Raw genomic sequence first — 12,500 nt, 5'->3', positions numbered from 1 at the left:
ACACACACACACACACACAGGAATTTTATCACCTTCAGAAAGGTGACTACAGCACATCGCAAAACACGCTGCTGCTATGCTACTCCATGCTCTACCTACATATCACCGTAGATGGACGTACCTTACGCTTTTCCAGCTTTAATTTCATAAACATTAACTGCCTTCGCTGTTTATTTTTTATTTCAGAAATACTAAATGCTGGAGGAAGGGCTGTTTCTGTTTGATCATTCTCTGCGATTTCTGCGCCACTTCTAGAAGCATCATCTTGTTGTATTCCATTTTCTCTACTTGTGATTTTTGCCTTTTTCCCTGTTGTTGAAACTTTTGCCTTACTTTTGCGTTTTCCGCTTTTCCCCTCAAAATCTCCACCAGAAGACATCCTGCACACCTCACACAGCAAAATAAAACATGCGTCCTTTGACCTTTAACACAGCTTCCTGCAAAAATATTTCCGATGGCACATGCCTTCAGTAAGCAACTTCACGAGTGCGATAGCAAAAGAACTGCCCTATGTTAGAGAATAGTTCCGGATACGAGAACGGGTGAATTGTGTATGGTAACCACCAGGAAATAGTACGCACTACTCTACTCCGCCTATCGAAGTTTTAAATGCATTCAGGGTTTTCTAAAAGTGTAGTACCTCGCAGGATCCGCAGACAGTAGCAAACCCTACCCCTAAACGCCCACAACTTACCAAGCTACGTTAATAGTAATTAGCTGTTATGTAGTTTACACCGGATTAATAAAATAAAGCAGTGAAAAGCGTATAAAACCCTTTGATTGCGATCGGTTATTCAGGTTTTACATGGTTAGATCGCAATCAAAGGCTTTTTACTACTTTCTTTTTGTATTTTATACATTCCAATGCCATTATGCCAATAAAAAGCATTCTCATGCCTTTTGCAAAAATTTAAATTGTAATGTGGAATGTGCTACAGTAATGCCGCAGTAAGTTACTTTAACATTGGGAAGGCCAAAAAGCATTACTTCTGTAAATGTAGAGTATTTGCACTTTTAAATATTTTCTCGGACTGCAGACGTCCATATAAGGACTGTACTATAAGAGTAGCAAAATAATAAGTAAATCTTAGCCTGTCCTGGGTGATCGCATAGCTAGAATGAATATAGTTTTACGGCACAATAAAGAAAACATATTGATTAATGCAGATGTTTAAAAAAACTTGAAAATATATTTGGGTTGGCATAAAAAAGTGAAGTTTTATCTGTAAGTGGAATCAGAAGAGATACCGTGTAGTAACTTGTGTATTTCAAGGTAATAAAGTGCAATATGGTGTATGTGGCTTTCTCTCTTGTTTGTCACCGCGATGAAGGATGCAAAGCATACCTCTGGAGCTCTTAGTACAAAAAATCTGGAGTCTGGACAAAACGTAAATTAATGGCGACAAAATCTTACTCGTAAAAATTTAGAAAGTTGCTAGAATAACAGGATTTGTGTTAACATGCCTTTTCTGAAGGAAACTCAAATGTATGTCATTATTTAATAACGTTAACCTTCAGTGCTTTACCAGGAATCACAAAATATACGAGAAACAGACCATTAATAGGGTTACCACCTGTCCCACTTTGCGAGGGACAGTACCTCTTTGGGCAGTTCTGTCCTGCAAAAAAATTGTAAAAATGGCAAATGTCCTGAGATTTTAGGGCAAAATTATTTCAAATATTTTATGTAATAGTTGCATAAAACAGTTATTCTGCATCCGAAACACCTAATGTTATAAGAAACAGAATAAGCCATGGGTATATTTCACCCTGCAAAATCTGACGTTTGTACCAAAAATGTCCCACTTTGGGCATTTGAAAAGGTGGCAACTCTACACATGATTAGCGGTTATTGTTATTCACAGAGTGTAACATTTGGCAGGTTACTTATTCAGGCATAACGGGAACACTCAGTGTCACTCAAATGTGCGCTGACCTGCCAATCAATATGGACGCGCCCTAACCTGCGCAGTACCGCCAGCGAGGTACTACACTGTTAGATAACCGCATTCAGTACCTCTCTGAGTCCCTAGTGGAAAACACGAAGTTTAAAAATATGTTAAATAGGCATATAAAGTAATTGCTAACCTAAATTCACCCATCCAGAGCCCCTTTCCTAAAGTCGACATGTATTTCATTGTAATGTAACTCCAGAGCCAAAGCGTACCAGGTAGCACACTGATGTATGCCGACTCACACATCTCATCTATGCTTGATTTTGTCTCTGGTTTTCCCCTTGTATTTTTGACCTCTCTCTTCTAATGTTATTTTTCTGGCACATCATTGATAACATCGAAGTAAACTTTATTGTCATTTAGAGCTAAACACGTGTAGCCTAAACAAAATTTCGTGCATCAGCTCACTTGAGATTACAAAGGAAAGTGAAACAACACATACAAGTATAGGAATAAACATAACTAACAAATACAATAATACTCCCAATACATGCAAGAACCTGATAGACATTTACCAACACTCATATACAAAAAGAATACCCTCCCCTGAGTTAAATTAACTACACTAAAGTAGAAGGAGGAAACTAGTACAGAAAAGAGTAAAATCCCAAGAAGGGAAGACATCCCTGATCAGTATCAGTAAGAAACTACGATCCCTCATAAAATCATCCAAGGCTAGCTTTGAAAGAAAAAATTCCAAGGACTCCAAAGATAACCACAGAACATTCTTTACCTATGTCAAGAATCTAAGTGGCAATTCTCAGATCTGCTTAGAGTTAGTGCAGAATGGCACAAAATGCACTGAACCGACCAATATCACCAACATTCTGGCCAACACCCCCTCTCTCACCCCCAAAAGTGCCCATAACCATACCAGAAGAATGTAGTGCCCCTGAAATCACAGACACTCAGGTTAAAACAGCTCTCTCCAAAGCCAAAAACAAAGCATCAGTGGGACCGGATGGTGTCCCAGGCTATGTCCTAGACGAGCTCAAAGATGAACTAACCCCTCACCTAAACACAGTGCTCAAACACAGCCTCTTCACAGGCTATGTGCCCATAGAGTGGCGCACAGCAACGGTCATTCTGCTCCACAAAGGTGGAGCCACACCAGACCTCGCAAACTATCGCCCTATAAGCCTGACTAGCTTGGTCTGCAAGGCTATGGAGAGCATCATCATGGACCTCATTAACAGAGACACTGGGAACATCCAAACACTGGACCCTACCCAGTTCGACTTTGTTAAGGGCAGGTCATGCCTCCTAAACCTGGTGGACTTCTTTGAGACAGATACCAAGGCTATAGATGAAGGAAAGGTGGCCCACACAGCCTACCTAGACCTTGCAAAGGCCTTTGACACCATTCCCCATTCTGGTATTATAGACAAGCTCACCAGCCTGAATATAAACCCCTATGTTACGAGATGGGTTGCCAACTGGCTCACGACAGAACCCACATGGTAAGAGTTGTGGGAGCTAGGTCTGACTCTAAACCGATTACAAGTGGCGTCCCCCAGGGCTCAGTCCTAGGACCCCTCCTGTTCAGCATATACTTTTCAGAGGTACAGGCAAGCACAGGAGGACTATGACTGACCAAGTTTGCAGACCACTGCAAACTAGGCTATAATTGACTCTCCAGCTGACACAGACATCCTCCAAAAGGGTCTCGCTGAGACAGATACCTGGTGTCAGAACCATGGCCTCAAACTAAATGCCAAAAAGTGTATAGTCATCCCCTTTGGAAAAAACAAAGTACCCAAAAACTACCACATAGGTGGTAGCCCCCTAAATATGGTTCATAGGTTCATAGGTTGGTACTAGGCTATCAGCCCTAGGGCCTATATAAGCCTAGCCATAACAATTCCCTAGCTATTTCTTCCCACACTATTTACTTCCCTGGACCCCTGTCTAGCAGGGCGACTGATGTGATCCCTGGGGTGAATTTCCTTTTTCCCATCCAATCATCAAGGTTCTTTTTGAAGAGGGCCAAAGAGGTGCTCTGCTTGACATGTATGCATGGGCAGTCTATTCCAGAGTCTGGGGAGTCTTTAGGTCAGGAACCTATACCTCAAGCATGTTTTGTTTATCGTGATGGCAAGGTTTAGATCCCTGGAGTGTGTGGCTCTGAGGGATTGGGATTTCTTTAAGTGTAGCATGTCCAGCAGCTATGGGTTTGACATGGCCTTGTATGTTAAGCAGAGATTGCATTGGAGTAGATGATATGCAGCACAGTATAGCTGCAGTTTTTTAAGGCGGTCAGCATAGGGCATCTGCTTTAGGCCTCTGATTCTTTTAGTGAGGTATTTCTGTGGCCTTTCCAGCTGTTTCAGATGTCTTGCCAGGTACATACCAAATGGGGCATTGTATTCTATAATGGGTCTAATGAGGGATGAGTACAGTGGGACAATGACCTCCTTTTTTCTGGATGAAAATCCCTTAGTGATGAGGTGTGCCACATAAAAGAATTTCCTGACTGTTGTGGTGATGCGGTTATTGAAGGTGAGACCACTGTCCACCTGTGTCCCTAAGTCTTTTATCACACTTTTGGTGTTTAGTGTACTGCCACCTATGTGGTAATTTATGGGTACATGTTTTTTCCCAAAGGGGATAACTATACATTTCTTGGCATTGAGCTTGAGCCCATGGCTCTGGCACCAAGCATCTGTTTCCGTAAGGCCCTTTTGTAGAGTATCCACATCATTTGGGAATTCAATAATGGCTCCCAGTTTGCAGTCATCTGCGAACTTTGTTAGCCAGAGTCCCTTAGTGTTGGCCTGTACTTCAGAGCAGTAGTTGCCAAACAAGGGTGGTGCCAGGACTAAACCCTAAGGTACTCCAACAGTCACTTGTCTGGGGCTGGGGTTGGTGTCACCTACATTTACAATGTGGGTTCTGTCAGTACAGCAGTTGGCAGTCCATTGGATGGCATAGGGATTAATGGCCAGCTTAAATCATTTATCTATGATTCCAGACAGGGGGATGCCATTGAAGGCCTTGGCGAGATCAGGATAGGGTGTGTGAACCACCTTACCCTCGTCCACAGCTCTGGAGATGGATTCCCAGTTGTCAATCAGGTTGAGGTGACATGATCGGCCCTTCACAAACCCAACCTGGTTAGGGTCCAGTGTTTGCAGGTTGCCAATGTCTGTTTTAATTTCCATGATAATACATTCCATGACCTTGCAGATCAGGCATGCCATACTGCTGTGGCTGTAGTTCCCAGGATCCAAGGTGGATCCCCCCTTGTGGACTGGCATAACTGTAGCTGTGCACCACACAGTGGGCACAAAGCCTGAGGTGTGGCTATGATTAGACATGGCATGTAGGTGAGGTGCCAGTTCATTTTGTAGCTCATGTAGTACACAGCCTGGGATGTTGTCTGGTCCCATAGCTACTCTTGTCTTAGCTCTGGAGAGTGTGTTTTTTACCTATGTGGCCATTATTACCAGAATCTGGCAATCTTTCAGTGTTGAGATGGGCCTTTTGGGGGTCGGACGGGGGGTGCATTTATCATTGAATCGATCTGCCAGGATATTGGCAATATCCTTGGGAACAGTATATTAATACTATCCTGTTGTAGTTCAGAGCAGATCTGAGCATTGCCATTTAGATTCCTGACATAGCTATGGAATGGCTTCCACTTGACTTTGGCATCTTTGGCTATATTATGTTCGTAAATAGCTTTGGTGGATGTTATGAGGGATCTCACCTTCTTACTGTGGCTGGTAAGGGAGTATTTTGCATCCTGGAAATTCCCCCATTTCTGCAACATTTTGTTCCTTTTGTTGTGCAGTATATTTATGGCAGGGGGCCACCACATTGGCTTCCTTTTTTTGGTGAGAAGCGTCTTGGTTCTATATTGGATGGCATGATTCATGCACAAGTGGATGTGCTCATACAGTGCCTTCATGTAGGATTCAGCAGTTGTCCTTTCAGTTCCCATCTGCATGGGTGTCATGACATTAATGACATCTGAAATGTGTAGCATGACTTGGCTTTGGAGATGTGTGTTACGGAGGTTTCCTTACTGGGGTGTGGAGGAGGGATGTGGATGTTAAGGGTGATTAGATCATGATCACACCTGACCACCGATGGGGTGACCATAGATATGAAGCATCGATTTCCCATGTTCGTAATGACCAGGTCTAGGATATTGGAGCCTCTGGTGGGACTGTGGGTAAGTTGATCCATTGTATTGAGAATTATGACTTCCAAGAACCATTGGGCACAGGTGTTGGTACATGAGTAGTTATTCCAGTTAATGGCAGGGTAGTTGCAATCACCCAGTATTAGGGTGTTTGGTTGTATCTTAATATTTTCCAGTATGTTTAGAAAGGTGTAGTGGGAATCTTAGGCGGCTCTTACCTGAGCATCTGAGATGTCAGGAGGGCAGCACTCTGCCGGAATAGATATTTGCCCTGTATTTTTTGTCATTTTGGACTAATTCTGAGCATATCCGGGAATTCCCACCCATGTTCTTAACATAACTAAAGAAAGCCTTTGGGGAAGGAGTAACCCAGTAAACTCTGTGGCATGTGCTACAACTGCGTAATGCTATAGTGTGGTATACTAGTTAGGTATGAATTCTAATCCCAGACATGGCAACTATGAAACTCTGTGTGTTTGTTTGTCTGTGTAGGGAATCAATTCTTTTGAGGCTATTCACAGTCACTACAATTTCCATTGCCCTACTTTGGCAAGCCTGCTGATGTCATTGACCTTGAAATACATCCTAGGGGAAACAGTAACCCAGTAAGCTCCATGGCACATGCTATAACTGTGTAATTCTGTAGTGTGCTGTATTAGTTAGGTAAGAGTTCTAATCCTAGACATGGTAACTGTGAGACTCTGTGTCTGTCTGTTTGTATGTATGTGTAGGAATAAATCCTTTTGAGGTCATTCACAGTCACTACAATTTCCATTGTCCATCTTTGGCAAACCTGCTGATGTCATTTACCTTAAAATACACCTTTGGGGAAAGAATAGCCCAGTAAGCTCTGTGGCACTTGCTATAACTGCATAATGCTATAGCGTGATGTACAAGTTAGGTAGCAGTTTTAATCCCAAACATGGCAACTGTGAGACTCTGTGTGTGTGTGTGTGTGTGTGTGTGTGTGTGTGTGTGTGTGTGTGTGTGTGTGTGTGTGTGTGTGTGATCAGTATCTTGAGTCGAGGTAGCTGTGAATGTGTAATAACAGGACTGATTGTGGAGCAGGTTTTGCAAATTTCTTATATGGTGGGCCTATTATATGTCACAATGTTCACCTTACAAGGACAACAGATGTCAAACAGCAGAGAGGCTGGGGTAGACAATCCATACCCCTACATGTGACATCATGGCTTGCTGAACAATATAGGCAACCCTTGTATTACAAGGAGAACACTCTCCATCCATGTCTCATACACAAACACACTTGGCTAGGCAACAATCACTATGTTGGTAGTTCCCCAACTATTGCCCACAGATAGTAACCATGGTGTGATTGCAGTGGACTACAGAGGACATGGCACCCTGTCCCATCCCTACAATAGGCAATTCATTGCATACAGTGCTCCTTTGCTATGTTCCCCACTGGATGCATGCAACAACTGTAGAGCCAGCAAATGTAACACACAAAGGACATACCATGCCATATACACATGCCGCTGACACCAAGGAATACCTGTATCATGGTGTCAATGTAGGTGCAGGGTCAACCTGGTGTCCATTGCCAGTTCTCACCACATGAGGTCAGGAATGGCATATCTGATGATAACAATCTGTCTATGCAACATGCCCTAGACACCTCAGGTACACTTCCAAATGTCACAGAACATGCATGTGGGACATGTGCACATCCCAGACACAGTCTATGTTATGGAATATCAAACACATACATGGCAAGCATTGCACAGCACTGGCCACCCACAATAGTAACCCAGATGACTGGATGGTGAATACAATACCCACCTGTGTGGGCCAATCCAGACACTACACCCCTGAGCCACACTGCAGACCATTGTCTTGTGGCCTGATGCCAAGGTATACCCTTTACCTATCCTTGTACAACCTTCTGGCACAGTCAACCACTACACACCTGTGAAGCAATGCACCCATGCATGTCATTACTGGCAAACCTGTGTCTGTGTGTGTGTGGAGTATAATGATTTGGACACCATTCACACTCACTACAACTCCCATTGGCCTACTGAAGCATGCCTTCTGATGTCAGACACCTTGACATACCCTTTGTCCATATATCATCCTGATAACCCCTGTGGTGCATGTGATACCTGCGTATTACTGTATTGTGGCAAACTAGCTAGTCAGGAAGTCTAATCTTGACCCTGCCAACTGTGATAATGTGTGTGAGTCCCTGAGAGAGTGTGGCTGTGTCGACCTTGACACATGTTCATGTGGACAGGCACGTATACTACACCTACCTTATTCCTCCTTTATCACTGTTGCTGATGTCACTCACCATCGAATATACCTTTGGACAGCTCCCCAACAGGTAAGCACTGTGGTGCATGCGATAACTGCATAGACATGTGATAGCAATACATAGTCAGGCAGGGGGTTGAAACCCTGTACTGGTAAGTGTGTGACACAAATATGCTTAAGTTGTACTCTCCCACCCCTCCCTGTCTTACTTTGTCTCTGTCTGTCTCTCTCACTCCCACTTTGGTGGATGTGGAGAAGTACACCTACTTTGCTTAGGCAGCATCTTGTGTTTTGTATGTGATGTTCATGATCAGCTGATGGTCTCTGCATGAAGTGCAGTCCTCCACTAGCTGATTGCATGCGGAACAGCTGTGGCAACATTCCCATAGCCAATTGCATGGAAACACACTCCTATAACTAGGAACATCATGTGGGTGTTGGCCTTATTCATTCACTGTGAGCAGGTCTTCATGTCAATGTTTGGCAAACAGCATCATGGATATACCTCTGACAACATAAACTGTAGAGAGAGGCCAACAAACAGGAGGGGGATGTTCCAGACATGACTACAGAATGTAAGTGTTGCTCTTCTGCATTTGGAGTAATGTTGGTTTAACAGGGTTTGTGTGGATATGGCAGGTCTACATGATTTAACACCTGTCATGACAGTGTTATGTGTTTGAGGAAACTCCCACCTGTAGGGTTATCTGCAGACTGGCCAGTGTTTGGAGTCTTATGTTTCTTGTGTTACTCACAGATCACCTACCTTAGACCTGCAGAAGCATAGTCTGAGGATTGCAGTCAATACATGGTGACTACCCTCACCAAGAATGATACCATGGTAAAAAGAAAAAAAATGATCAATTTCAACAACTGGCTAAGCTACTGGTGTCATTCAAAAGGGATCCAGTGTCTGTCAGCCTGGGATGACATGCTCAACAAGCCACGCTGCTTCGCTGGAAACGGCTTACACCTGTCACCATTAGGCTTTTGAATACTGGCCAAGGTTCTTGCCACCCCCATAGCGCCTTTTTTAGGCAAGGCTCAAAAGACAAACCCACAGCCATAAATAGCACAAGTAACAAAAACCTGAGGGTAATGCTACTCAATGCCAGAAGTCTAAACCTCAAAATGCATGCACTCGAAGCACTCCTCAGTATGGAGAAAATCGATATATGTGCAGTAACAGAAACCTGGTTTAAGGCTCCAGAGAGCACCCCAGCACTACCAGACTACAACTCATAACATACATTTTGGCCACAAAACCCGGACTGAAATACAAAAGGCAGGGGCGTATCCATATTCATCAAGGATACCCACAACTCCAGGTTAGTGGTATGGCACAATGCTTCAGAGATCATCCACGTGCAACTAACAATGGGCAGAACTGAAATTCAAACTGTAGCTTGCTACAAATCACCCACCATGTCTCAGGACCCCCATTCCGCATTTCTGGAAACACTGGGAAACATAAAGGTGCTACAAAACACCTTGATATTGGGTGTTTTCAATTACCCAAACATTAACTAGGAGAACTACTCAGGTACTAACTCCCTTGCCCAACATTTCATAGAATTTATAAACTCAAACACCCTGGATCAACTGGTGAACACACCCACCAGAGGTGGCAACATATTGGACCTGGTCATCACCAACATGGGCGACCAGTGTTCCACACCAGAGGTCAAACCCTCATTGATTAGATCTGATCATAAACTAACCACTCTGGATATCCACATTCCACCCCCACCCCCGGTCAAAGAAACCACCGTGAAAAACTTTTCAAAAGCAAACTTCATGTTACTTAAGACCAAGGTAGAAAGTTTCAAATCCCCCATGCTAAAGGATAACGCTGCCCAAGCTGCAAAATCCTTTACTAATGCACTCTACGGGCACCTACAAGAATGCATAGATTGTGCTATCCCAAGCACAACCAAGACTCACTCCTCCAAGAAAAGGAAACCTGCCTGGTGGACCCCTGCCATAAACAAGCTATACAATAGAAGGAAGAAACTAGTACAGAAAAGAGTAAAATCCCAAGAGGGGAAGACATCCCTGATCAGTATCATAAAATCATCCAAGGCTAGCTTCGAAAGAAAAATTGCCAAGGACTCCAAAGATAACCACAAGGCATTCTTTAGCTATGTCAAGAATCTAAGTGGCAATTCCCAGATCTGCTTGGAGTTAGTGCAGAATGGCACAAAATACACTGGACCAACTGATATCGCCAACATCCTGGCAGATAGGTTCAGTGCAAACTTCACCCCCATCTCACCCCCAAAAGGGCCCATAACCATACCAGAAGAATGTAATGCCCCTGAAATCACAGACACTCAGGTTAAAATAGCCCTCTTCAAAACCAAAAATACAGCATCAATGGGACCACACACTGTGCCAGTCTGCATCCTACATGAGCTCAAAGATGAACTAACCCCTCACCTAAACACACTGTTCAAACTCAGCCTATCCACAAGCTACATGCCCATACAGTGGTGCACAGCAACAGTTATTCCGCTCCACAAAGGTGGAGCCACAACAGATCCCGGGAACTATCGTGCTATAAGCCTGACTAGCTTGGTCTGCAAGGCTATGGAGTGCATCATCATGGATCTCATTAACAGAGACATTGAGAACCTCCAAACACTGGACCCTACCCAGTTCGGCTTTGTTAAGGGCAGATCATGCCTCCTAAACCTGGTGGACTTCTTTGAGACAGTTACCAAGGCTACAGACAAGGGAAAGGTGGTCTACACAGCCTACCTGGACTTTGCAAAGGCCTTTGACACCATTCCCCATTCTGGTATTATAGACAAGCTCACCAGCCTGAACATAAACTCCTATGTCATGAGATGGGTTGCCAACTGGCTCATGGACAGAACCCACATGGTAAGGGTTTTGGAAGCTAGGTCTGACTCTAAACCGGTTACAAGTGGTGTTTCCCAGGGCTCAGTCCTAGGACCCCTCCTGTTCGGCATATACTTCTCAGAGGTACAGGCAAGCACAGGAGGACTATGGCTGACCAAGTTCGCAGATGACTGCAAACTAGGGGCTATAATTGACTCTCCAGCTGACACAGACATCCTCCAAAAGGGTCTCACTGAGACAGATAATTGGTGTCAAAACCATGGCCTTAAGCTAAATGCCAAAAAGTGCATAGTCACCCCCTTTGGAAAAAACAAAGTACCCACAAATTACCACAATGGTAGTAGCCCCCTAAATACGGAAGACGAAATAAGGGATCTGGGGACCCAAGTAGATAGTAATCTCTCCTTTGATAATCACATTGCCAAAGTGGTTAGAAAATCCTTCTATGTGGCCCACCTAATCACAAAAGGGTTTGCATCCAGATCAAAAGAGGTCAATGTGCCCCTCTGCACATCACTCATCAGACCCATCATAGAGTACAATCCCCATTTGGGATGTACTTTACAAGACACCTGCAACAGCTGGAAAGACCACAGAAGTACTTCACCAAGAGGATCACTAGCCTCAAACAGATGCCCTATGCAGCTCAACTGAAGAAACTTCAGCTGTACTCGGTTGCATACCGCCTACTCAGAGGTGATCTCTGCCTGACATACAAGGCCATGTCCAACCCAGAATTGATGGACATGCTCCACCTAAAGAAAACCATATCCCCTCAAGCCACATGCTCTAGGGATCTAAACCTCACCACAACAATAAATAGGACGTGCTGGAGGGATAAATTCCTGTCCCAGAGACTTCCCATGCTCTGGAACAAGATTCTAATCTACATTAGGCAGAGCTCCTCACTAGCACTCTTCAAGAGAAACCTTGACGAGTGGATGAGAAACAGGAAGCTTACCCTGGGGATCACTTCAGTGGCTCTGCTGGACAGAGGCACAGGGAACTAATCTAAGGGAGTGGCGAAAGCCAACACATTCTGGCTAGGCTTATAAATGCCTTTGGGCAGATAGCCTAGTACCTACCTATGAACCTGTGAACCTATATCCCTCATAGGACATATTGACACTCCTGGTCAACAAATTTAAATAAAATAAAATAAATAAATAAAATAAATGTTGCAACAAACCCTGTTACAACAGTAAATGTATGAGGTTATCACAGCAATATGCCAATATTGGCCCAGTGTTTGTGCC

At 43.9% G+C, this 12,500-nt stretch overlaps 1 protein-coding gene across 1 annotated transcript in view; it reads right to left on the bottom strand.

Moving 5' to 3' along the window:
• RPF1 (ribosome production factor 1 homolog) overlaps positions 1 to 534 on the bottom strand; it is a 251,272-nt gene extending 250,738 nt beyond the window's left edge. The window contains exon 1 of the mRNA XM_044085715.1: positions 122 to 534. Coding sequence (XP_043941650.1) covers positions 122 to 379 — 258 coding nt within the window. The 5' untranslated portion in view covers positions 380 to 534. The remainder of the gene's footprint in view (positions 1 to 121) is intronic.
• Between the last annotated feature and the right edge of the window lie 11,966 nt (positions 535 to 12,500).

The sequence above is a fragment of the Protopterus annectens genome, chromosome 10.part0 (assembly GCF_019279795.1).
Source record: "Protopterus annectens isolate FY-2018-M chromosome 10.part0, PAN1.0, whole genome shotgun sequence".
Classification (NCBI taxonomy): Eukaryota; Metazoa; Chordata; order Ceratodontiformes; family Protopteridae; genus Protopterus; species Protopterus annectens.
The sequence above is the reverse complement of the archived record's forward strand: the minus strand, read 5'-3'. Positions and strand labels throughout refer to the sequence as shown.